Consider the following 23389-nt stretch of genomic DNA (forward strand, 5'->3'; position numbering starts at 1 on the left):
TCCTCCATCCCAGCTCGGCGCAGGGGCTCTGTAGAGCACGGTTGCCTCCATCCCTCCTCTCCCTGCACAGACATCCATCACTGCTTCTGACTGCCCTGGCCTGTGAATGACACAGCCGCTGCCTCCGGGCTTGCCAGGGTCCCACAATAGCAGCAACGTGCTCTCCGATAGCCATGCATAGAAAGCGGGATAAAAATATCCTCGCTGGAGGGGCAGGCACAGGCCTGGGGCTGGGGATTGAAGCAGAGCATCCTGTGAGCGAGCTGCAAGAGGGGGTGGGAGTGTGGGCAGAGCCAGAGGTATGCTCCAGCCTCTCCAAACCAGCAGCAGCCAGGGCAGCAGCTTAGAAGAGCCCTCTGCACTGCAGTGAGGTGCAAAGCCGCCTGTGCTAAAAAAAGCCCTCCTGACAGCTGGATGAGCTTAACCACATGCCAAGCCAGCCAGAGCCACTGCAAACGCAGCAGGCTGGAAAACAGGAGCAGAGCCCAGCCATGGTGGGGCACAGGGCCACCCCGGCAGCTGACCTGCCTGTCCCTCCCGCTCCCATTCTCACCCTGATGGCAGTCCCCAGGTGCCTCTCCACCGTGTACAAACCGGCAAGCGACACGCTTCTCTTTGCTTTTGGTTTTGTATAAACAACCTGCCTTTATTATTTGGTATATATAGGTACATTATACGTATATCAAAAATAACTAGAGGAAACCACGGTGCACTTAAAGCTATTTGAGAAGTTCTATCTGAAAGCAAGCACTCCAGGAGGGTGTAGAGTGACCCCTTGGGGGGAGCCCAGCCCTGAACAGAGATGGCATTAAAATGAGAAGAAAAACGTGGACTCTCTGCTGGGATTAAAATGTGCCATTTGCTCTGGTGATGGAAGGAGCAGAAAGCCACATTAAATCCCCAGAGGAGAGCAGAGGGTGAGCTGAGAGCACACGCCTGGGCTGGGAGAGCCCCCCCCAAGTTCGAGCCACTGTGTGCACTTGAAATCACTCACCCACAGCTATTTTGGGTATGGGGAATTTTCCTCTCCAAAAGCTGCTCTGCCATCCCTAGGCACCAGCTGCTGAACCGCACGGGAACATGAGGAGCCTGCAGAGGGGTTCAACCCTCAAACACCATGATTGTCTGCTGTCTCCTAAAGCTAGGGAGCACCATTTTCTTCCCCACCCCACATCCCCACTCGCAAGGTCCCTGGTGCCGCTGCCCACGCTCCCCTGTTCACTGCACACAGCTACGGGCACACACAGGGTGAGCAAGGAAGAAACAGGGGTGCCAGCCAGGAGGTCCCCAGAGTGGGGCTAAGCCCGAGCGCAGGGACGGGGTTCAGCACAGCGCGGTGCTGTGTGGCTGTGGGCATCCCGGGAAGCAGGGCCAGGAACCTGGGACCTACGGACATGGGATGGCCAAGGGAAAGCAGCAGCAGCCCCAAGGTGCTCCGAGGGGCAAAGCTTAGCGATGCGCCGGCCCCGCGGCTCCACAGCACGTGTCTCGGCTGCCCCGGGCACCCCGGGCCCCCTCTTCAGAGCCCTTTGTTGAAGTAGACCGTCTCCAGCCACGGGTCTTTCTCCCGGATCCGAGCTTGGACTTCAGGCTCCAGGCGGCTCATGGGCATCGAGCTGCCAAGGGGACACGGATGCAGGGGATGGAGGGGGGACACCCGCTGGGAGCCCCGGGTTGGGAAACCACCCGCTGCCACCCCTTCTCCACCTGGACCCCATGGAGATGTTGTCCCCATGGCCCAGTGCAGAGCTTTGGGTCTGCACCGCTGCATGTGCACAAAGACGTGTGTGTGCACACACAGTTTTAAGCCTCTGACCGCTCGAAGAGCAAAACTATCTCTTGGGCATCAGACAGCACAAGCTGCCGATGCACCTCCCGCCTGCAGCCCATGCCCGGCCCCACAGGGCTGCACACAGGGGCAAGGTGCCCGTCCTTACCTTTTCTGTGGGAAGAGCGCGCAGCACAGCGGGGTTGCAAACACCAAGCTGCAAAGGAAAGGCACAGAGAGAAGCTGGGCTGCATAAATCACCTGCTCCCACCCATGCCCTGACCCCAAAGCAGCAAGGAGGCAGCCCAGAGCCGTGCAGGGTGCTCAGCCAGGAAAGGGGTAAGGAGATACCCTCTCCGAGTGTTTGGCTCCTGAAGTGGGGCAAAGCCTGTCCCCATCAGTGTGGGGGAACAGCAATGCTGAGCAGGAGCCCACAGCAAGCTTGAGAGACATCAAGATAGAGCAAAACAGCTGCCAGCTCCAGGACATCATATCATATCCCATTTGCCTGGGGGGGCACCAGCCTGGCCGAGCTCTGGCAACCCTTGAGGAACTTTGGGGCAGCTCTCACCTCCCCTGCCAAGCAGACCCCCCAGCAGCATTGCCCCCCATACCCAAGTTTGGTCTGCGCCAGGGCGGCAATGCCTGTTGTCAGAGGGTGACTTACCAGAGTCCTACCAGGCCGACCTGCAGAGGAGCGTTCAGGTACGGGTACCGCTGCCAGGGACAGGGAGAGGCTACATGTCACTGGGGTGGACGGGGCAGGAAGGTGTCTGTTCCCCAGCGGGGTGCCAGCCCCGAGGGGTGCCAGCACTGTGACAAGCTAGGGGGGCGTCCTCTTACCCACCCTCCCCTCCCGGGACCATCAGTACCTTCAGAAAAGCTCTCTTCTCCAGGGCGTTCATGATCACCGGGGGGATGGCTGGGGCAGAGGGGAAGGAGATGAGCTCCCAGTGCTCATGGTCCCTGCCAGCCGTGGGACCCTGTCCCACACTGCCAGGGACTGGCTGCAGCCCTTGGACACGGGTGGAGGAGGGGACACTCACCCATGGCCGGGGCTGCCATGCCGATGCGGGATACCACCACCTGGAAAATGGCCTTCTGGGCTGCAGCCGTGGACTCGCCCAGGCGGTTCCCATTCTCATCCGTGACGGGGATCCCCAGCTTGAGCTCTCTGCAGGGAGAGCAGGGGTGAGGGGGGCCCCAGGGCACGCGGGTGGGGGGATCAAGGGACAGGGCAGCAACACAGCACAGGGGCATGTCTCCAAGGGAGGTCGGTGTCCTCCTGTATGCCCCATCCACTGCCTGTGTAATAAGTTGGTGGGGGTCTCAGCTGGACCCACATTCACACCTGTGGGGTTTTCAGCAGGGCTGGACAGGGATGGGGAGTTCACAGCTGGCATTAACCGATAACCCCTTGGGTTGCAATGGGGTACTTGTACCCTCAAACCAACCCCCCACGATAAGGGGTGCCAGCAGGGCCAGGAAGGAAGTCCCCTGCAAGCCCAGGGCACTGCTCCCCCCCACCCCCTGCCAGTGCCTGGTGAACCCCAACGTGAGTCCCAAGCACCCCATTCCAGCCCAGGGCCTCACCTCTGCCTCATCAGCGGGATGTTGATGCAGTTGGCAGCAGCCACGGCTGCAAAAGGCACATACCGGCCGATGATGGCTGGCAAGTGCTGGGGAGGCAAGCAGGGAGCACGTCATGCAGAGGGTCTGGGGGCAGAGCTGGCTGTCCCTCTCTACCACCGTCCCTCTGCAAGACCCTGGGGTGTCCCAGCCCCACTGGGGAAAACTGTTTTCTCCTCCCCTGCAACTCCCAGACGGTGAAAGCTGCACAACCCAGGGGGTCGGGGGGTCCCACATCCCCTCCCGGCCCTGGAGGGAGGTTGAAGGGTGAAAGAAGCCTGGAGATCCAGCTGGTGATGGAGTGGGGCCGGAGGGACAGGCCATCTCTGGAGCCATCGCTGGGGAGAGGGGCTGCCTTGTGTGAATGCCCTCAGGAAACCCCATTGCTCCATTTTCTCCCCTGCCCCAGGTGATGGGGTGAATCCCCTGCTTAGCTGAGAGCTCAGGGAGACCCCACAGGGAGGGTCCAAGTGCCCCGGCCAGTGATGCCCAGTGGCTACCTTACCTTGGTGAGAGATTTAAGCCCCAGTGCTGTGACAACTGCCCCTGTGGTCGCGCTCACATAGGCTGTCCCCAGCTGGCTGTAAGGGCAGCAGGTGATACCAATAAGCCAGGGTTCCCCCATCCCACCACCCCCTCAAAGGAGGGGACAGCATGACCTTCAATAGCATCAAGAGACCTGGGTTCCTCTCCCAGCTCCACCACCAACCCTGACAGCCCCACTGGTAACTGTCTCTGGCTGCGCCAGGTCCCCATCATCCCATCTCACGACCCCCCCACTAATCAAGAAGCTATTCAAGACAGGCCCCCCCAGCATTTTTGGGTGCCCTGGGGACCTGGTCAGAGGGATGCTTACCTGGGGGTGATGGGTGCATCCCCGCTGCGGTTGGTGTAGTTGACAATGGCGTTGAAGGACTGGTTGACCCACTGCCAGAACAGCACGGCCGGTGTGGTCCTACCAGGCAGAGGAGGGTGCTGGTGGCACCAGGAGATGCCACCTGTGCTCCTACGGCACGGGTGCACTGCGGGGTGCAGGACATGCATCCCCTCCTGGCCCTGGGGTGAGGAGGGGACGGGTACCTGTAGAAGGTCAACATGCAACCGGTGATGGTCATGTTCATGGGGACCTGGGCAGACATGCGTCCCACGAGGAGCATCTTCTCGCCCGTATCAGGGTGGAAAGCCGAGTCGTAGATGTACTTCGCCCGCCAAAGCTGGTCCTCGGTCAGCCCTGGGGGTACCGTGCCTGCCCTGACGGGTAAGGGTAGCACCTGTTGGGAGACCCTCTGCCAGCACCTGTGCCCCACCTGGTCCCCCACCCCATGTGAGGCAGCTGGGGGAGGCCTTGGGGACCAGCCAGGCAATTAGGAGGGCTGGCTTTGGCGAGGGTGGCACCAGCACTACTCCCATTCCCACCCCTGGGGATGGCCCCAAGGCCGTATCCTGCCCTGGAGCAGTGCTGGGTGTACCGCCTCCCTCCCAGTACCTGTAGTCCTCCACCACCCGGCGAGCCTCCTCCAGCGTGGCCCCCGAGAGCAGCAGGTTTCGGGGGTCCGTCACCATGAAGAAGTGCTTGGCCCGGCCCTGGAAGGTGCTCTGGTCCCAGCGGGGCTCCCGGATGTTGATGGTGGCAGGCAGGGACGGTGGCATCTTCTGGGGGGGGGCAGTTTCGTGGGATGTGGTGCCCGTGTCTCTGCCCCTTGCAACCCTACTGGGGCAGCTCTGGAGCTCCCCCGGCCTGGGGGGACACGGGGGCGAAACGGGGGAGCCCCTTTGCAGTGGAGCTGAGTGGGGACCCCCGAACCCACCTAGCAGATGGGGTAGCTTGTGGGTGGGTGACCCCACCACTGCAGCCCCATCACCCTGCAATCTGTCAGCGGGGAGCCCCCTAACCCAGCTTACACCAGCCACCAGAACAGTTAGGGACCCCCCACCCCAGCAGGGCACCCCGGCCACGGGTGGGGGACGGGGACCCACCGCCTCGGGGCTAGCGCCGCTGCCAGTCGTGGGGAGGCGAGGAAAGGCACGGGAAGGCAGAAGAGCCCCACCCGGGAAGGCACCGAAACACACGGCACGGCCCCATTTCCACGCCCGCCCTTCCCCGCGAGAAGCGGGCTCTGCTCCCCGCCCCCCGGGCCGAGCATCCCTCCCCCACGCGTAACCCACCCCCAGCATAACACCCCGGGCCAGGGTTGTCCCCGCACTCACGGCTTCCCGCACTTCTCACGCCGTACCCGCGCCGCCGCCGCCCCCCCGCTCCCGCCCAGCGCGCTGACGTCCGGGCTCGTCACGGGGGGCGGCCCCGCGGCGGGTGGGGGGGGGAGCCGGGCGCCGCCGCGCGGGGGGCGGCGGGGGCCACGCGGGACCGGGCCGGCTGCGGGGGGGTCGGTACGTGCCAAGCCTCACGCGGCGTCTGCCCCCCCCCCCCCCGGGTTGCGCGCGTGGGTGCGCGCGCGGATGCGCGGGAGTACTCGTGCGTGGGCGCGCGTGCTCACGTGGGTGTGCCCGTGTGTGCTCACGTGGGTGTGCGCGTGTGCGCTCACGTGCATGTCTGTGTCCGTGCGTGTGCGCTCACGTCGGCTTCCGCTCACTCGGGTGCTCGTGTGTGTGTTTTCACGTGGGTGTTCACGTGCGTGTTTCTGCGGGTGGCCGTGCGCTAAAGGGTGTCCCCGTTCCAGCCGTGTGTATCCGCGGGCTCACGCGGGTGTTGATGTTTGTGCCGCGGGCGCTTGTAACGGTGTGCTCGCGCGTGTCGCGTTGGTGTTCACGCGTGGCGCGGCAGCTGCGTGCGGGCGCGTGCAGGGCAGCACCTCTGCTGAAGTCTGCGCCTGCTTGTGCGTAGGGTGGCGCGTGTGGGCACACGCGCGTGCACAGCTGTGCCTGTCTGCGTGAGTGTGAGCAGGGCTGTGTGCACGCGTGTGTCCCGCTGCGCGTGCGGCGGCGCTCCGTGGGTGTCTGCGGGAGTGTGCACGGGCGGCGCGGCTGAGCTTGCACGCGTGTGCGTGCGCAGGGGTGTAAACACGCATGCCGTGGGCGTGTGGGTGCATGGGGTGTATGTGTGTGTGGATGCATGTGCGTGTCCCCACACCGGCCGCGCCCCACCAGCCCCTAACCCAGGCGCTCCCCCCCCGCCCGGTGTCGGGGTGCCCCGGGGGGGCTGCCCCAGGGCGCAGCGCACACCCTGCCCCGGTGAGAGCGGGGGGACCCCCCCGCCCCGGTCCCCGCCCCCGCCGCCCGCCCGCAGCCCCCCCGCAGCCCCCCCGGCCGCCGCGCATCACCTGAAACCGCCGCGGTGTCGGGTTCGCGCTGGCGGCGCCGGGCCCCGCCGGGGGGTCACGGCCACCCCGGGGCGGAGGCGATGCCCCCCGGGGAGGGGGACACGGGGGACACCGGCTCGCATCACCGGAGTGAGCGGGGGACACGCACCCCCCCCCTCCCCTGGCCGTGCCTCAGTTTCCCCTGCGTGCCCCCGGGATGCTCCGCGCTAAGGGAGGGGCTCGGGGGGGGCACCGCATCCCACGCCCCACGCAGCCTCGCGGGGGGACGCACCCCCCCGAGCCCCACCACGCCGTGCCCGTGGGGGACACACGCACACAGTGCTCCCCCCGCCACCTGCAAGGCCAGCCCTGGCCGCTCTTGATTGACAGCTCCCGCGCCCGATGGCCGCGCCGGTCCCGCAGGGGCAGCCAATCCCCGCGGGCGGGGGGGCGGGAGGCGGTGCTGCCCCCCCCGCCCTCTCCATCCCCCCCGCGCTGCCGGGTGTCTCTTTCGCAGGTGGCACCATGGGGACAGGTGAGGAGGGCACGGGGCGGGGGGGGGGGACGGCGGCAGTGGGGTCTCCAGCGCCCCTTCGGGGAGGGAGAACCGACGGCTGTTGTTGGGGGGGGGGGACAGCGTGGGCGGGGGGGTCGTGGGGGGCTGGCAGGCGGCGGAGACACCGGCGTGTCCCCCTGGCCGGGGCCATCACTTATTTATTGAGGTCAGGCTGGGGCGAGCGGGGGACGAACCGGGGGGGGGGGGGGGGGGGGCCGTGGTGGCGTTTCACCCACCTCTGGAAAATCCCCGCGGGAACTGCCCCAGGGGGCAGCGGGCCTGTCCCCTGCCCCACGGCAGCTCCCAGTGGTGTCAATCCGGAGGGGCTCCGGGGAGGATGGGGAAGGGTTCTCCCCCCCCCCCGCTGCGGCAGATCCTCCCCAGGGTGGGGCTGGGAGGGTCAGGTCCTGCTCTACAGCCTAAACCTGAGGTCCCCACATCCCCTCTCCGGAGCCTTTCCGGATTTACACTGCCAGGCAAAGCCCCTTTGCTCCCCCTATTCCGGATTTACGCTGCCAAGCAAAGCCCCTTTGCACCCCCTGTGCTGGATTTACACTGCCAGGCAAAGCCCCTTTGCACTCCCTATTCCGGATTTACGCTGCTAGGCAAAGCCCCTTTGCACCCCCTATTCCGGGTTTACGCTGCCAGGCAAAGCCCCTTTGCACCCCCTGTGCTGGATTTACACTGCCAGGCAAAGCCCCTTTGCACCCCCTATTCCGGATTTACGCTGCTAGGCAAAGCCCCTTTGCACCCCCTATTCCGGGTTTACGCTGCCAGGCAAAGCCCCTTTGAACCTCAGCATCCTTGTCCCAGGGCAGGGCAGCCTGTGCCCGCAGCCCCCATGGTGGTACCCAGGAGCCCTGCAGCAGTTTGGTCCCCAGGGCACTATAGAACGGTAAGGGACAGGGCTGGAGAGGGGGTCACGAAGCTCCTTCTCCCCCCAGGCTGTGCCACTGCGCCTGGGATCTGTCCTGCCAGCGCCGAGCACCCACGCCAGCCGGCCCCGGCATCGCGCTGCTAGGAGGGAGCGGTGCCCGAGCCTGGGCATGTGCTGCTGGACTATGCCATGTCCCCCCCTGGCCGGCGGGCAGCCCCGGCCCCGTGAGGACGCGGCCAGCCCCGAGCCGGACGCCGGGACGCCAGGGTGCCCAGCACCACCATGGCCCAGGGCTGGGACGCGGCGCTGTCGGGGATGACGGCGGGCAGCCAGTCGCGGAGCTCCAGCAGTGAGGCCAGCCTGGCTCCCCGCTGCCTCCTCAGCAAGCAGAGCCGTCTGCTCAACGGGGCCACCCGGGGCAGCCGCGCTGCCTCCCCAATGGGCCGTGTCATCCTCATCAACACCCCCATCGAAGGTGCGTGGGGTGCCCTCCCAAGCCTCTGCACGGCCAAGGGGGCCCGGACGCCTGGGTTCCCCGGGTCTGGGGGCAGGGAGAGTTGTCCTGGGACTGGGAACAGCCCCAGCAAGAGAGACACCCCCCCGCGCTGTTGCTCGCACCCAGCCCGGGTGACACGTCCCGTCCCCCGTCCGCACAGCCAGCAGCAACGAGAGTGACATCATCAACGCCATCACGGTGGAGAAGAGCGTGGACGGCAAGCTGGGCTTCAGCGTCCGCGGCGGCTCCGAGCACGGGCTGGGCATCTTCGTCAGCAAGGTGGAGGAGGGCAGCGCTGCTGGTAAGTGGGACAGGGCGAGGGACAGCAGTGGGGACAGACACGTGCCAGCAAGACCCTCTCGGGGAGCTCCTAGTGACACAGTGCCACAGTGACGATGCCACCCTTCATGGTGGCAAGCCACCGTTTGCTCCCTTCCCCCTCTGGCCATGGGGTTTTCAGGCTTCCCACAGAGAAGGGCAGGGGACAGGATGGGCAGCCCCATGCCAATGGCTCTGAGCTCCATCCCCAAGCCACAGCATGGTGACAAGCCACCCATGCCTGCCACGGCCTCAGTGCGGTTGCCAGGCACCCCTGCCTCTGTTCCCATGGGGTTCGGCTCAGGTTGGGGACACATTTAGGGAGGGGATGCCAAACAAGGGCATCAGTGCCAGGTCAGGTGCCCAGCCGAGCTGTGTGCCCCTTGCAGAGCAGGCCGGGCTGTGTGTTGGTGACAAGATCACGGAGGTGAACAGTGTGAGCCTGGAAAACATCACCATGAGCAGCGCAGTCAAGGTCCTCACTGGCAACAACCGCCTCCGCATGGTGGTCCGGCGGATGGGCCGCGTGCCGGGCATCAAGTTCTCCAAGGAGAAGACAGCTTGGTGAGCAGGGCGTCCCCCGTGCCAGCATCCCAAAGCCCAGCTCCATGAAACACATGGTGGGGAGGCTCAGTGGGGGATGCTGGGGGTCAGGGAGGATCCTAGAACTGCGGGACCCCCAGGGTGGGGGGGCATTGGAGGTCTCTGACAAAGGTGGGTAGAGCCCAGGGTGGGGCACAGGATGGGATAGGAAGGTCTGGCACAGGCAGGGTGGGTGCAAGGCCCATCCTCAACATCCCCTGTCCCCATCACTCTCCTCTGGGTGACACCAATATCTCCATCCTGCTGGAGGACAAGAGACGGACCTCCGAGCCCCCCTCCTAACACCGTGCCTGTGCCCCAGGGTGGATGTGGTGAACAGGCGCCTGGTGGTGGAGAAAAGCGGCTCAACGCCATCGGAGAGCGGCTCCGAGGATGGACTGCGGCGCATCGTTCACCTCTACACCACCTCCGACGACTACTGCCTGGGCTTCAACATCCGCGGTGGCAGGGAGTTTGGCCTCGGCATCTATGTCTCCAAGTACGGTTACCCCAGAGGGCACGCAGCACTCCGATCCCCGCTGCGCGCACACTGGGTCTCAGTGCACCCTCCCTGACTGAGCCCCCGACCCTCATAAGCCTGTGGGCATCGCCACCGTGGGTGCTGGGGCATGGGGCCACCCAGGTGGAAGTGTGGGGCAGGAGCAGGGCTCTGACGAGGGCTCAGCCCCATCCTGCCCCCCGCTGCTGCTCTAGGGTGGACCCCGGGGGGCTGGCAGAGCAGAATGGCATTCGGGTGGGAGACCAAGTCCTTGCAGCCAACGGAGTCAAGTTCGAAGACATAAGCCATAGCAAGGCAGTGGAGGTGCTCAAGGGGCAGACCCACATCATGCTGACCATCAAGGTACCTGCACCTGGCCCTGCGGGACCCCTGGGTGAGGTGAGGGGGGTCGGTGTGTCCCGGCACTGGCGCTGCCCCAGCTCAGCCCAGCACCCGTGGGGCTGGTGCAGCTGCCAGCTGGTTGGGTTTCAGGCAGGGGTGGGGGGGGGGGGCGGGGGGGATGCATTATTCATGGCTGGCACTGGATCGGGTTCACCCAGGGTGTCCAGCCCATGTTGACCCCCATGTCCTCTCCCCCTGTGCCTAGGAGACGGGCCGGTTCCCTGCCTACAAGGAGATGGTGGCCGAGTACTGCTGGCTCAGTCGCTGTAAGGACAGTACCGCCCGGGTACCGGCAGGGCCACCGGGCTGGGGTGCGGAGGGGCTGGGACCCCCATGCAAGGGGCATCGGACCCTGGTGGGGAGGGAGAAGGTCTTCGTGCCGTGGGGTCCCACGGCCTTGGAGGGGGCATGAAGCTCCCTGTGCCATGGTCAGCATCCCCATGGTCCCCATGGCCTCACAGGGTCCCACCTGAAGAGCCCCATGCTGTGGCCAGCAGCCCCGTGGATCCTGTGATCCTGCAGGGTCCCACATGTCCCCATCCTTGTAGAGGACATGAAGAGCCCTACGCAATGGCCAGCAGCCACCTGGTCCCCACAACCTTATGGGTCTCCACATGCCCCTGTCCTCAGCGTGGAAGCAGAGCTCCCTGAGGCCCTGTGGTGTGTCGCCCCATGTCCCTGCTGTGCCTTTGCAGTGACCAACGGGCAGCTACAGCAGCTGTCTCAGACCTCGGAGACCAGCTCCTCCATCTCCTCCTACTCCTCGGGGCCGGCGCCAGGGGCAGTGAACGGGCTGGGGATGGCCACCCCGGGGTCCCCCACCCGCACCGTGGATGTGGCCATCTCCACGGAGGATGGGCCACGGCGGGGCTGGGCACGGGAGCATGCGGAGCGGGCCATGCAGACCGAGCCGGCCACCGAGGGACTGCCGGAGACACGGCGCACAGTGCGGCCCCCTGAGCTGCTGCGGGACACCGCCATCCGGGGCCAGGGTGCCCGTGAGCCCCCCAGCACCCACTCACGCCGGACCTTCGCCCACTCGCCCAAGACGGCACTGCTGCTGGCACTGAGCCGGCCCCGGCAGCCCATCACGCGCTCCCAGAGTGACCTCACCGTCGCCGGTAGGCACCAGGGCACGGCCCCAAGCATGAGACTCACCCTGGCTAAGGTACCCCTCCAACTCTGTACCCCAGCCCCGGGCATCCCATAGCTTGGCCTCTGCCCCACGTTGAGCCTGTCCCTCTAGCCCCTGCCCCACACAGATACCTGGCCCCCACTCCTGGGCATCCTATAGGTGAGTCCCTGGCCCCCACCCCATATGGACACCTGGCCACCAGCCCTGAACATCCTATAGCCCTGCATAGCCCCAGTCCTGTCCTCGGGGCTTGCAGGGCACCCCGAAGCCCAGCCCCTGGAGACCCCCTGCACCTCACAGCAGGACTCTTCCAGTCAGTGCCCCTCAGTAGCCCACTCACCCCACAGGTTCCCAGCCCGGGCCTCTTCCCAGCCTCCAAACACCATTTGAGGTGGCATCCCTGGCCCCTCCACTCCAGCCCCCTCTCTCTGTCCCCAGAGGAGAAGCGGAAGAAGGAGAAGCCAGAGGTACAAGGGGCACGGGGGGCTCCCCCAGGGCTGCACCGCTCCAAGACCCTCGTCAACCTCTTCTTCAAGGGGGGCCGTGCCACCAGCCAGAGCTGGGCTCCCCCCAGCCAGGAGCCCCCCGCCTCCGACCACCGGGCACGCGCCAAGTCCCCAGGGCGCCCTGACGGGGACAGAGGTACTGAGCTGGGGGACAGGGTGGAGAGGGACCCGACCTGGGACCGGTCCCACCTTCTGTGGGCACCGCAGCCCTTTTGTGGCATCCCTGGCGTTGGGGGGGCGCATGGGAAAGGGGTCCGTAGGCATGCAATTTTGGCAATGGGCAGCAATGCCGCTGCCCCCCACCCCCCAGGCGCTCACCCCTGTCCATCTCCCTTGCAGTAGGCGCTGTACAGAAGTTTGTCATCCGGAGCCTGAAGCGGGGTAACGGGGGTGCCCGTGTGCCCAGGGGGGGCTGCGGGGCAGGCTCTGCATGTGCCTGGCCTCACGCTGCGTGTGTCTGTCTGACTTTGGTGTGGAGCGAGCTGGTGGGGTGGGGGGCATGGGGGTGTTTGTGAGGTGCACGGGGTGGTCCCTGCCCCGCTGGCCATCCCTCCTTGCTGTGCCCCCCCACAGAGAAAAGCCGGCGTGCCAGCATCCTGGGCCCTGCGGGCATCGCCGCCCTGCAGCCTAATGGCAGCGACCCCGAGTCCCGGCTCCCGCACATCCAGGACAGCGCCGCACGCCTCCTCAGCCCCGACGAGGTGACGGCCGTGCTCCGCCACTGCTCCCGGGTACGGCGCCGCGGGCAGGGTGCAGGCAGGGCAGCATCGGCAGCTCCTGCATCTTGGGAGGCACTGTGACCAGAGCCATGTTCCCACATTGAGCTCTTGGAGGTAAACTGAGGCACGGGGGGGGCACCCATCTGCTGACACCCATTCTGTGCCCACAGTACCTGCATGAGGGCAGCGTGGAGGATTTGGTGCGGCCGCTGCTGGCCATCCTGGACCGGCCCGAGAAGGTCCTACTGCTGCGGGATGTGAGGTGGGTGGTGCCAGAGGGTACTCAGGGGTACCTCAATACTACCCAGCTGGGTGGGACAGACCCAGAGCCCCACATGCGCTCTTCGGCCCCGGTCATGCTCCATTCCGGAGGCAGCCACAACCTGTCCCCCCACCTTTCCCCTGGCAGGAGTGTGGTGGCCCCCACGGACCTGGGCCGGTTTGACAGCATGGTGATGCCCCTGGAGCTGGAAGCCTTCGATGCCCTGAAGAGCCGTTCAGGTAGAACCTGGCCCCTGGGGACCATGTCTGGGGGGACAGCAGGCAGGGGTGGGCACAGACTGGGGGGGTGACGGGTGGCTCTCCCTGCCTGCAGTGCGCTCGCCTGCCCTCCGCCCGGCCCACCACGACGCCCCCCCCAAGAGACACCTCATCACACCAGTGCCTGGTCAGTGCCACCCCATGGGGTCTGTCTGGCCCCCGGGATGCACCATGGTGGTGGGGGCACCAGGAAGGGGTACAGGGTGCAGCGTGGAGGGGGTACAGGGGCAATTTGGGGGAGGAGAAAGGGAGCTGGGATGCCTGGGTGCAGGGAGTCCCGGGGGAGAGAGGGGGTCTAGTGTCCCTGGGTGCTGGGAGGTCCTGGAGTAGCAGGATCTGTGGACCCTGGGTGCCAGGGGATCTTGGGGAGGAGGATCTGGAGGATCTGGAGAGAGCTGGGGTGCCTGGGGGTCCCTGGGTGTCAGAGGTCCTAGGGAGGGGAGCCAGGGTGCCTGGGCATCCCTGGAGGAGGAAGATCTGGGGCCCTTGGTGCCAAGGGGGTCCCTGGGTGGCAAGGCCCCTAGGGAGAGGGGCTGGGGGGTCCTGGGGGGATCCCTGAGTGGCGGGAGTCCCCAGGGAGCGGGGCTTTGGGGTCCCAGGGGATCCCTGGGTGGCAGGAGTCCCAGGGAGCAGGGCTGTGGGGTCCCAGGGGATCCCTGAGCCCCTCTTATTGCAGACTACCGGGGCGGGTTCCTGCTGAAGCCGGCAGGTGCCCCGGAGCCGGAGGAAGCCGGGGGGCTGCAGGCGAGCCCGTCCCGGCCGCGAGCCTCCCCCAGCCCCCGCCGGCTTCATCCCCGCACCTATACCCCGCTCCCCGACGTGCCAGTGGATGCCTACGCCTGCGCCAGCCGCGCCCTGCCTGCTGCTGGCCCCCGGCCCCCCAACTGGCTGCTGGCTGAGCCCCCCCTGGGCGAGGGGCGCGGGCGCTCGTGCAGCCCCCGGTCTACCTGGTGCAAGGAGCCCCCCCGGTCGGTGCCCGACAGAGGGGCTGACGTGCTGGGGAAGCCCCGGCGGGCACAGCACCCCCTTGCACCCCTCTTTGGGGGGCCAGGGGGTGAGGCGGGGGCTGCGGCAGCCACCAATGGCCCTGGGGATGCTGGCAGGGAGGAAGAGGAGGAGGAGTACCGGCTGCTCACCGTCACCCTCTCCAAGCTGAAGCACTCACTAGGTGGGTGGCACACAGATGGGACCCCAGAGGTGCGGTGGGGATGGGGTGGGGACTCTCCTCCTGGCACCAGCATCACTGGGATGGGTGGGACTCCCTTGGCAATGGGCATCCCATTTAGGGAACGGGGCAAAAGCCCGAGCACTGCCCCTACCTACTCCTCCAAAACTAGATGGGGAGAAGAGGAGCTGCCACTGCCCAGTGCCCTTGTCCCATAGGACCTACCAAAACAGAGCAGGACAGAGGCCCAGGGGAGGGGGGGTACTGTGCGCGGGAGTGGGTGGGGGTCTCAGCCTACCCGGGTGTGAGGGTCTTGTGGCTCCCTCGCAGGGATCAGCATCTCTGGTGGCATCGAGTCGAGGGCGCAGCCAGTGGTGAAGATCGAGAAGATCTTCCCCGGGGGAGCCGCCTTCCTCAGCGGTGTCCTCAAGGTACAGGGGGATCTCGGGGGGACGCAGCGCACCCCAGGGGGTGGGCAGACATCCAGACATCCCCATCCCACAGTGCCACTGGGTGCTGGCAGCCCCCTGGCACCCTAGAAGCAGCTGCACTTCACCCCACTGCCTTCTCTTGCGGGGGCCAGGCCGGGCAGGAGCTGGTGTCAGTGGACGGGGCGAGCCTGCAGAACGTCACCCACCAGCGGGCTGTGGACATCATCCGCCAGGCCTACCGCAACAAAGCCAAGGAGCCCATGGAGCTGGTAGTACGGGTGGCTGGAGCTCCCCTGGAGTGATACTGCACCCCGCTTCGAGGAGCTGTTCCGTGCTCCAGAGGAGCCAGATGGCTCATTCTTGCACCGAGCTGTGGCCAGTCTCAGCACAGCCAGAGGACATGAGACCCGGAGCTGCCCCACGGGCATGGAGGAGCTGCCTGCAGCAGGACCCAAGGCAGGGCAATGCTGACAAGGCAGGAGGGGGGCACGCAGCCCCTGACCCTGCTCCAGACACACGGACGCAGCCCTGAAAAAAACACAGCCAGGGGCTTGTTTTTAATCGGCATTTCCAGGTGGTACACGGGTAAGCCGGGCTCTGGGAACAACTGAAATAAAATACAAAAATTCCCCCCTGGAGCTGGGGGTGACCAAGCCAGAGCTGGGCACAGCCAGGCTTTTCCTTTGGTTTGACCCCCCCTGGGTGCCCAGCTGGGCCCCCCACCTCTGCCCACCCTCGAGGTGTTCCCAGCTGGCACCCCTGGTACCACACCCCTCTCCCCTGGCAAGCTGGGCATCACAGGGGCATGGGCCAGGCTTTTTTTTGGGGGGAAACAAAGGGATGCCAGGGGCAAGGGCATAGGAAAGGCACTGAGGGCAAGCTGCCCCACGGCAGACGTGAGGGGGGGCGCAGACAGGTGGAGTGCGAGTTGGGAGAGGGTGATAAGTTTTGGTAGCTCCTATAAAAATAGTTATTTTAAATGGCACAGAAACGAATCCCCTGACAAACACACTGGGGGCGGGGTGGTGGTGGTGGTGGTGCTGGCACGGGCAGGGCTGGGGCACAATTTGTCCCCTCTGGAAGTGTTGGTTGACAGTGCCAGCAGGGACGAGAGGGAGGTGAGAAGCCAACCCTCCCCCTGCCCAAGGTGACCCTGGCTGAAGCCAGCACCGCTAATCCCCTGGGCACTAAGAGGATCAGTGGAAACCAGCTCCGGGTGGCCCCAAGGACAGGGCACCCACCTAGCCCTACATCTCACCGCACCCCCCCTGCCGCAGAAGGTGCCGACAGACGCTTGCCCCAACACCTCGATGCTGGGGAGGGGGCAGCGCCTGTGATCCCCTCTGCCTCTCCCCAGTGCCAGCGGTCTCTGCAGAGCCAGGGGGAGAGCAGGGATCCCCCATGGCTCCCAAAATCCCAGGGGCTGGAGGGCCCCCCCAGGCTCTGAGCACAGAGCGAGGGCAGGCAGTGTCTCAGATCTCGGTGGCCGTGATCTCCTCGAAGGGCGGGTCAGGGCCGGGGGGGTCGCAGGGCTCGGGCGGTGGGTCCTCGCCTTGGAGACGGAGATGCTGGAGCCGCTGCTCGAGCCGCCGGTTGCGGCGGTACATCTGAATGTAGCTGTACTGCAGCTGCTTCTGGTAGCGGATAACCCGCTCCTTCTCGCCCTGCCACGTGCCACGCTCCTGCTCGAAGGCATCCCGCTGCTCCTGCCCGCGCCGCCGCTCCAGGGCCACCTCTGCCCGCAGCCGTTCCAGCTGCTGCCGCAGCCCCGCGCCACCCCGGGGCTCCTCACTGGGTTGAGGGCATCCCTCGCTGGGCTGGGGGCATCGCCCACGGGCGGCTTCCCGCAGCCCCGCCACCTCCTGCTCGAGCCGGCCGGCTTTGGCGCGGAAGAGGTCAGCCTCGCTCTTGCGGCGCTGCAGTTCGTTGGCACAGACCTCCAGCTCCAGCGCCTTCAGGCGGGCGGCCTCCTGCAGCCCCTGCGCCCGCCGCTCGCCCACCTGCAGCTGGGCCCGTGCCTCCCGCAGCTGAGCCCGCAGCCCCAGCAGCTCGGCGCCCCGCTGTGCCAGCTCCGCCTGCGCCTCCTTCAGCTGCTGCTTCAGCAGCGAGATCTCCCCTGACTTCTGGCACACCTGCAGGGACGACAGGGCTCAGGCGCCGGCCGGGACACCCCCCCCCCAGCCGGAGCCTGCACCCCCCTGACTCACCCAGAGCCATTGGGCGACTCACCTCCCACTTGGTCTCCTCCAGCCGGGGTGCCAGCTCGGTGCGCTCGCGCTGGAAGGAGGCGCAGCGATGCTCCAGCAGCTCCCGCTCCTGCAGCAGCTGGGCGAAGTCCTCCTGCAGCTGCTTCTTCTCCTGCTGCAGCTGCAGCACCTGGAGCTGCAGGACCTGCTGCCCTCGCTGCGCTGCCTGGGCCGCCTGCCGTGCCTGGGCTGCACAGCGCTGCCGCAGCCCCTCCAGCTCCTGCTCGCAGCGCCGCTGCTTCTCCTCGTACACCTGGGGGGCGGGCAGGCACGCTGGGGGGGTGCCGTCCCCGGGATGGACACCCCCTGCCCACAGGGAGGGAGGTGGCACGTCCCCCCCCAAGCAGAGGAGGGGTCCAGGAAGGGTGCGATGTAGTGGTGGCCCTCCTTGGTGTGCTGGTTCCCCCAGGTCAGCACCCTCAGAGTCTATAGGGTTCCCCCAGCCCCACCACCAGTGGGGAGAAGCTCCAGGTGCATCCAAGAGAGGGCACCCCAAGATGAGGCATCCCAGTCTGGCCCCCCAGACAATACGAGGGTCCCCCGAGGGATTACATAGGACCACCCACAAGTGGGGAAAATCCCCATTCCCAGACCCACAGAAAGAACTATCCCCATGCAAGGGTCCCCAAAGGGGCTCCCCCACCCCCCAACCAGGGGGGCACATCCACACAAGATGCCCCAGGGAGGGGGACAGGGACAGGACGGGGGGATGCTAGGGGCATACCTGGCAGATGGCCACCTCGTTCTCGTCCAGACTGTCACGCAGGAGCCGCAGCTCAGCCTCCCTCTCCCGCAGTTTGTCCTCCAGCTCCTGCACCAGCATGGCCTCCTCGCCGGGCAGGGGTGAGCGCCCGCAGGAGCCGCTCTCCGAGGAGGGCCGGCCCCGGCCACCCAGCGAGCCCGTGCTCTTGCTGGAGGACGAGCGCCCGCTGTCCGAGTTGGAGGGGCGGCAGCCCCCCGGGGGGTCAGCAGGACCGTGGGGGGTGGCCGGCAGGGTGCCTGCCTCGGGGTGCTGGCTGCAGCCCGTGCTGTAGGTGGGCAGGCTGGAGAGGGAGTTGCGCCCCGAGTCCGAGAGGGTGCTGGCGCGGCAGCTCAGGGAGCCGGGCTTCTCAGCACCCAGCAAATGGGTGAGGCTCACCTGGCTCTCCGAGAGCCCTGGGCGCCCGCCCGCCTGGGCGCTCCGGAGCTTGGGCACCACTGGCTTGAAGGCCATGGGGCGGATCAGGGTCTTCTCCACATTCTGCCAGGGGAAGAGGGAAGAGTGGGGGTGCTGGGGGAGGACCCACCACCCTCCCAAGGGGCCGCCTGGGATGGTGACAGGGCGGTGCCCCCAGCCCCAATGCCTTCGCCCCCAAAAGGAGACAAGAGTCGGTTGCTGCCTGCTCCGTCCCCCATCCATGGGGTTCCCAGGTGGGCTCCCACATGCACCCCTGGCACGAAGGAGGGGACATCAAGGGCACGGAGACCACCATATCCCCAGGGACACCAAAAATGTGGCCATGTGGCCCCAGTTCACATGCCCGAGCCGACAGCCCCAGCGTCGCACAGGGAGCAAAGCCAAGCACCCATCCACCCCGCTGCCGCCCCCTCCTCACCTCTTCCAGCTTGCCGGAGACAGGGACAAGCTTGGGGGGTGGCCCCCGGAGGTGGCCACTCAGGGCTCGGTCATCACGGGGCTCATCCGAGTCGCTGCAGGGGCTGCCAGGAGAGGGGGCGTCGAGCCAGTCACCGCAGAAGCCCCCATTGGCGTAGGCATGGGGGACGCCAGGCACAGCCGCGCAGAACTCCTCAGGGGATGGGGGGTCCCGGGGGGTGGCCCGGAGCAGCCCCTCCTGCTTGCAGAAGGAGGCGGCAGGAGGGCCCCCGTCGCAGGGCTGGCCGGCACGGTCGTGGCGGGGCCGGCCGGGCAGGAGGCTGCCGACGCTGCCCATGGTGGTGGGGGGCGAGCGGGCGGCGGCACGGAGCTGTGTAGCCCCCTCAGCGGTGGCCTCGAGGGGCACCGGCAGCGTCTGCACGATGGCCATGGCAGGGGGGCCCCCAGCGGGCAGGAGCACGCGGGCAGCCTGCAGGCAAGGGAGACGGGGTGTCAGAGCAGCGGGCACCACCGGTCATGCCCCACTGGCTGCCGGCATCCCCAGGTGGGCACAGCGGCACCCCTGAACCCCTGTCTGCCATTCCCAATCTCACGGGTGCGGGTCAGCCTGAGGGGAAGCAGGCAGAAGGAGATGCCAAACGAACCAGAATAAAACCGGGATTAGCTAGGGGGACAGCAGCAGCATCCCCCAAACCAGGCTCAGCACCCTGGGGGAGCAGCCCGGAGGTGCCAGGGGCTGTGGGGTGCCGGTGGCACCGTGGGGCAGCGGTGATGCAGTCCTGCCCCCCCCCCCCCCCATGCCCTGGCATGACCCCACTGCAGGAAGCGTGCCAGAGCTGGAGGCGAATCCCAAGAGGCCCATGGAGAGCTGGCTCCCGGGCAGCCTGCCTGCCCCACGGCGCTGCCTGCCCCACTGTGCCCACCAGTGCAGCCCCCATGGAGAGTGGAGGGCAGCCCCACACACTGGGAACAGCCACTTTCCCTGCCCCACAGCACCCACCTGTCTGCAGTGACCCCACAGATGGTGTCCTCCCACCCCCAACCATCCACAGTGGGGTGCAGGGTCCCCCAGAGAGCCGCCAGCCCCTGCCCATCTGCTCGCCAAATCCCTGCCGCCCGGGGGAGCCGCACCACTCAGCCCCTGACCCACCACAGGTGGGGGGTGGGCACATCATGCAGCCCCCTCTGCTACCAGCATACCAAGCAGGTGGGTCAGAGCCCCTGTGGGGGCTCTGCCCCAGGCACCCCCCACTCAACCCTCGCCGGCCACCCCCCTCCACTGAGGGGGAAGCTGCTGGGCAGGCGGGTGGTCCAGGATGCCAGCCCCAGGCTCTTTCCCAGCCCCAACACATGGGTGCCCCTCATTCCTGCCCCACATGCCCCCCTCCAGCCGGGGGAGCTCTGCCAGTGCCCTGCTGCAGCCCCCCCCTGCCCCAATCCACGCCATATGCCCACGTGACGTGAGGCAGCCGACGGGCCGGATCCGTTCCCCGCTGCCTCATCGCATCTCACACGTGGCTGCAGCTGGCACAAGGCACGGGTGGGGGAAGCCGCTGCCCGCATGGTCTTGCCCGCCGAGCTGTCACCTGAAATCAATCCGCCTGCCAGCGCTCAGGGGGGCCGAGCAGGGGAAGAGATGCTGGCAAGCCAGCCCCCCCGCCACCATCGCCCCCACCGGCACGTGCCGTCCCTGAGCACCATGACCTCACACCATGCCCATGACACCCCCGGGTGGGAAGGTGGGTGACCCCCCACCCCACGCTCCGCTCACCTCGCCAGCTGCTGCCCATCCGTCCGGTCCGCTCGGGCCCCCACACCGCGAACACGGCTCTGCCGGCCCCTGAAGTGGGACGGAGAAAGAGGAGGGGGTCAAGGTACCAAATGGCAGCAGGAGTCCCTGTGCCACCCACAGCCCCCCCTGCCCAAGCCCCCCGGCCAGCAGGACTGGGGCAGGCGGTGCCAGCATGGCGCAGGGGGTGGCAGGGGAGCCCGGCAGCAGGTACACTGCTCCCAGCGCCCAGGGAGGGCTGCGGCCGCCCCGGGAGGGATGGTGGGGACAACGGCCCCCCATGGGGACCTACTGCGGCCGGAGGGGCAGGAGGAGGGATCAGGGATCGGGCAGGGACATGGGGGCCCCTGTCCCAAAGGGACCTCTCAGTCCCCCCCAGCTGCAGACAGGCAAGGCACAGCACCCCACTCCAGCGAAGCCCCCCCCACCCGGGACTTGCAGGTCAGGGGGATGAACCTGGGGACAGCCGGGTCCCCACACAGCCACGGAGGGGACGCTGCCACCGCCGGGGCCCGCGCTCAGCGGCCAGGCTGGGAGGCGGTGGGAAGGGACTCCATCTTCTCCCTCCCGCAAGCCCCCGCAGCCAGCCGAGAGGGTCACACCGCCGCCCGAGGGGGGCAAGTGCCCCGGAGGGGGGTCAGCTGCCCAGCCGGCTGCCAGCGCCCTGTGAAACCTCCCTCCAGCCACCCAGTAAAACCAGTCAGCAACTGGGGCGGCGTCACCACCAGCTGCTCCGGCCGAAGCGCAGCAAAGCCGGGTCCCACCGTTCCGACCCCAAAACGGCAAGGGAAGGCTCGACCCCTGCTCAGCCGGACCCCCACCCTGAGCTGTTGAGTGCTTTGGGCCTCTGGGGACCCCCGCACCTGGATGGCACCTCAGGGACCCCCCAGGGCAGGGGGAAGCAGCCCCTCATCCCTCCCCACGCAGCTGGCACGCGTGGGGTGGGCACACTCCCATCCCTAGCTGTGCCCCCCTCCAGCCCCCCCGCTCCATCCCGAGCCTCCCTGGGTGACGCTGCCTCCCTTGTCCGCCCCACGCGCCCCCTTGCCCTCCCACCCACCCCACACTGCTCCACTGAGCCCCACAGCACCCAGCCTGCCCCACGCTGCTTCCACCCTGCCGGTCCCCATGGCTCCCATAAGTGCCCCACGGCACCCCTTGGCTGCCGCTGCCCCAAAGCACCCTAAAACACTCCCAAAATTCCCCATGACACCCCGAAGTGCCCCACGGAGCCCTGGGGCCTGTACTGTCCCACAACACCCCTAAAGTGCCTCACGACACCCCCAAAGTGCTCCACAGAGCCCCAGGGCTTCTGATGCCCAACAGCTCCCCCAAAGTGCCCCTAAAACACCCACAAAGTGTCCCACAGAGCTCCTGGGCCTCTGCTGCCCCACAGCTCCCCTAAAGTGCCCCTAAAGCACTCCCAAAGTGCTCCAAAACACTCCCAAAGTGTCCCACGGGACCCCTGGGCCTGTACTGCCCCACAGCTCCCCCAGAGTGTCCCTAAAGCACCCCCAAAGTGCCCCGCGACCCCCCCAAAGTGCCCCATGGAGCCCCTGGGCCTCTGCATCCCCAGGACACCCCCAAAGTGCCCCTGAAACACCCCCAAGGCGCCCCACAGCGCCCCAGTGCCGTCGCTGCCCCCCAGAGCGCCCTGGCCCCCCCCCAAAGCGGCCCCTGGGGGCCTGGCCCCCGGGGGCCCGGCCCCCCCAACACCCCAAGCGCCGGCTGCTCCCCTGCATCGCCCCCAAACCCACCCCCCCCAAAGCGCCCACGGGAGCTCCTGCCCCTCGGTGGCCCCACGGCTCGTCCCCAGCGCCGTCGCAGCCCCCCCGGCCCCGCGGGACCCCCCCCGGCCCCGGCCCCCACACTCACCGCGGCCCCGCTGCCGCCCTCCCGCGCCGCGCCGCGCCCCGTCGCCCCGCCCGTCGCCAGGCCCCGCCCCGATACGAGCCCCGCCCCCTCAAGGCCCCGCCTTCCAACTAGGCTCCGCCCCCCGCTCCGCGAGGCCACGCCCCCCGAGCGGGAAGGGGTTGGGGTTGGGGATGGGGATCGGGATGGGGATACGGAAAGGCTGTGGGGGTGCGTGGGGCAGCCGTGTGGGGGAGCCCCCGCGTGGGTCACCCTCCCTCAGCACAGCCCCAGTCACGTCGATTCCGGGGGATTCCCGGGCTGGGGGCAGCTCGTCCCCTTATTTGCACCAGCCAAGCCCCCCACCTCGGGGCTCTCCATCCTCCGAAGCAGCCCCAGACCACAGGGGTGAAGGCCGCCCCCGAGAATATCCCCTCCAAAATTATTTGGGTACCCCAGCACCCCGCCAAGGGGGCTGGGGGGGGGCTCTGCCCCATTTGACATCACAGCCTCCATCCCCCTCTGCCCCCTCCGTGAGATATTGCAGCTATTGCCACCCCCCACCTCTCCGAGAGCCCCAAACTGGGTGAAAAGGGAGGAAAAAAAACCCCACATCAACCCACCCGCAGCCCAGGGAGCTGTGGGTGCCCACCTGCCCCCCGGGGTCCGGGATCACCCCCGCCCCAGCTCAGCTCCATCACTCCCTCCCACCCCCAGGGAGGGATGGGTAGGAGATGGGGCTCCCAAGCTTTCCCACTGCCCCACTTCCACTCTACAGCCCCGTGACAGCACCCACCCTAGGTTAGACCCGGGGGGAAATGGGGGCCAGGGAGCCGGAGGGGGCCCTGGGGCCGACACCCACAGTCTCCACCCATGCCTCCATGCAAACCCTGACCCAGCTGTGCTGGGGGCCTGGCTCCCTCTGCCATCCCCTGCCTCACCTCCTCTTCCCCGGGAAGCGCCTCCTCCGCCATCACCCCTGGCCTGCCCTGGGAGGGCTCACACCTGCACGAACAGCACCCAAGGGTG

At 67.3% G+C, this 23389-nt stretch overlaps 3 protein-coding genes across 4 annotated transcripts; 1 reads left to right on the forward strand and 2 right to left on the reverse strand.

The window, feature by feature from the left end:
- Positions 1–620: 620 nt before the first annotated feature.
- On the reverse strand, positions 621–5641 carry SFXN3 (sideroflexin 3). Its single transcript, XM_059821552.1, has 11 exons — positions 5606–5641; positions 4884–5050; positions 4478–4648; positions 4254–4352; positions 3903–3978; positions 3362–3447; positions 2815–2942; positions 2641–2690; positions 2436–2485; positions 1938–1985; positions 621–1616 (listed from the first exon to the last, which is right to left on the reverse strand). The coding sequence occupies exons 2-11, from the start codon at positions 5045–5047 to the stop codon at positions 1520–1522; spliced, it is 969 nt and encodes a 322-aa protein (XP_059677535.1). The 5' UTR covers positions 5048–5050; positions 5606–5641; the 3' UTR covers positions 621–1519.
- A 2728-nt stretch (positions 5642–8369) lies between these two features.
- Positions 8370–15531, forward strand: PDZD7 (PDZ domain containing 7). 2 transcript variants are annotated; one of them, XM_059821550.1, is made up of 17 exons: positions 8370–8562; positions 8744–8884; positions 9291–9465; positions 9806–9982; positions 10198–10345; positions 10590–10650; positions 11080–11505; positions 11958–12161; positions 12365–12406; positions 12599–12756; positions 12915–13006; positions 13154–13245; positions 13340–13411; positions 13961–14203; positions 14270–14452; positions 14780–14880; positions 15033–15531. In XM_059821550.1, exons 1-17 carry the CDS (start codon positions 8370–8372, stop codon positions 15180–15182), a joined length of 2658 nt encoding a protein of 885 aa, XP_059677533.1. In that variant the 3' UTR covers positions 15183–15531. The 2 variants fall into 2 exon arrangements, with proteins under 2 accessions (XP_059677533.1, XP_059677532.1); XM_059821549.1 differs by having other exon boundaries at positions 13961–14452.
- Positions 15530–23334, reverse strand: LZTS2 (leucine zipper tumor suppressor 2). The gene is made up of 6 exons (XM_059821551.1): positions 23302–23334; positions 20492–20560; positions 18722–19189; positions 17851–18366; positions 17110–17379; positions 15530–17012 (listed from the first exon to the last, which is right to left on the reverse strand). Exons 1-6 carry the CDS (start codon positions 23332–23334, stop codon positions 16353–16355), a joined length of 2016 nt encoding a protein of 671 aa, XP_059677534.1. The 3' UTR covers positions 15530–16352.
- Between the last annotated feature and the right edge of the window lie 55 nt (positions 23335–23389).

The sequence above is a fragment of the Gavia stellata genome, chromosome 9 (assembly GCF_030936135.1).
Source record: "Gavia stellata isolate bGavSte3 chromosome 9, bGavSte3.hap2, whole genome shotgun sequence".
In the NCBI taxonomy this organism is placed as follows: domain Eukaryota; kingdom Metazoa; phylum Chordata; class Aves; order Gaviiformes; family Gaviidae; genus Gavia; species Gavia stellata.

Excerpts from the sequence above, each read along its gene's own strand:
- SFXN3 (XM_059821552.1), bottom strand. The coding sequence starts at position 5,047 with ATGCCACCGTCCCTGCCTGCCACCATCAACATCCGGGAGCCCCGCTGG. Across the intron at positions 4,649-4,883 it reads CGGGTGGTGGAGGACTACAG|GGCAGGCACGGTACCCCCAG; the intron begins GTACTGGGAGGG and ends CTTACCCGTCAG. Across the intron at positions 3,979-4,253 it reads GATGCACCCATCACCCCCAG|CCAGCTGGGGACAGCCTATG; the intron begins GTAAGCATCCCT and ends CTGCCCTTACAG.
- LZTS2 (XM_059821551.1), bottom strand. The coding sequence starts at position 23,334 with ATGGCGGAGGAGGCGCTTCCCGGGGAAGAGGAG. Across the intron at positions 17,380-17,850 it reads ACGAGGTGGCCATCTGCCAG|GTGTACGAGGAGAAGCAGCG; the intron begins GTATGCCCCTAG and ends CCCGCCCCCCAG. Across the intron at positions 17,013-17,109 it reads TGGAGGAGACCAAGTGGGAG|GTGTGCCAGAAGTCAGGGGA; the intron begins GTGAGTCGCCCA and ends TCGTCCCTGCAG.
- PDZD7 (XM_059821549.1), top strand. The coding sequence starts at position 8,370 with ATGGCCCAGGGCTGGGACGCGGCGCTGTCGGGGATGACGGCGGGCAGC. Across the intron at positions 9,466-9,805 it reads TCCAAGGAGAAGACAGCTTG|GGTGGATGTGGTGAACAGGC; the intron begins GTGAGCAGGGCG and ends CCTGTGCCCCAG. Across the intron at positions 10,346-10,589 it reads ACATCATGCTGACCATCAAG|GAGACGGGCCGGTTCCCTGC; the intron begins GTACCTGCACCT and ends CCCTGTGCCTAG.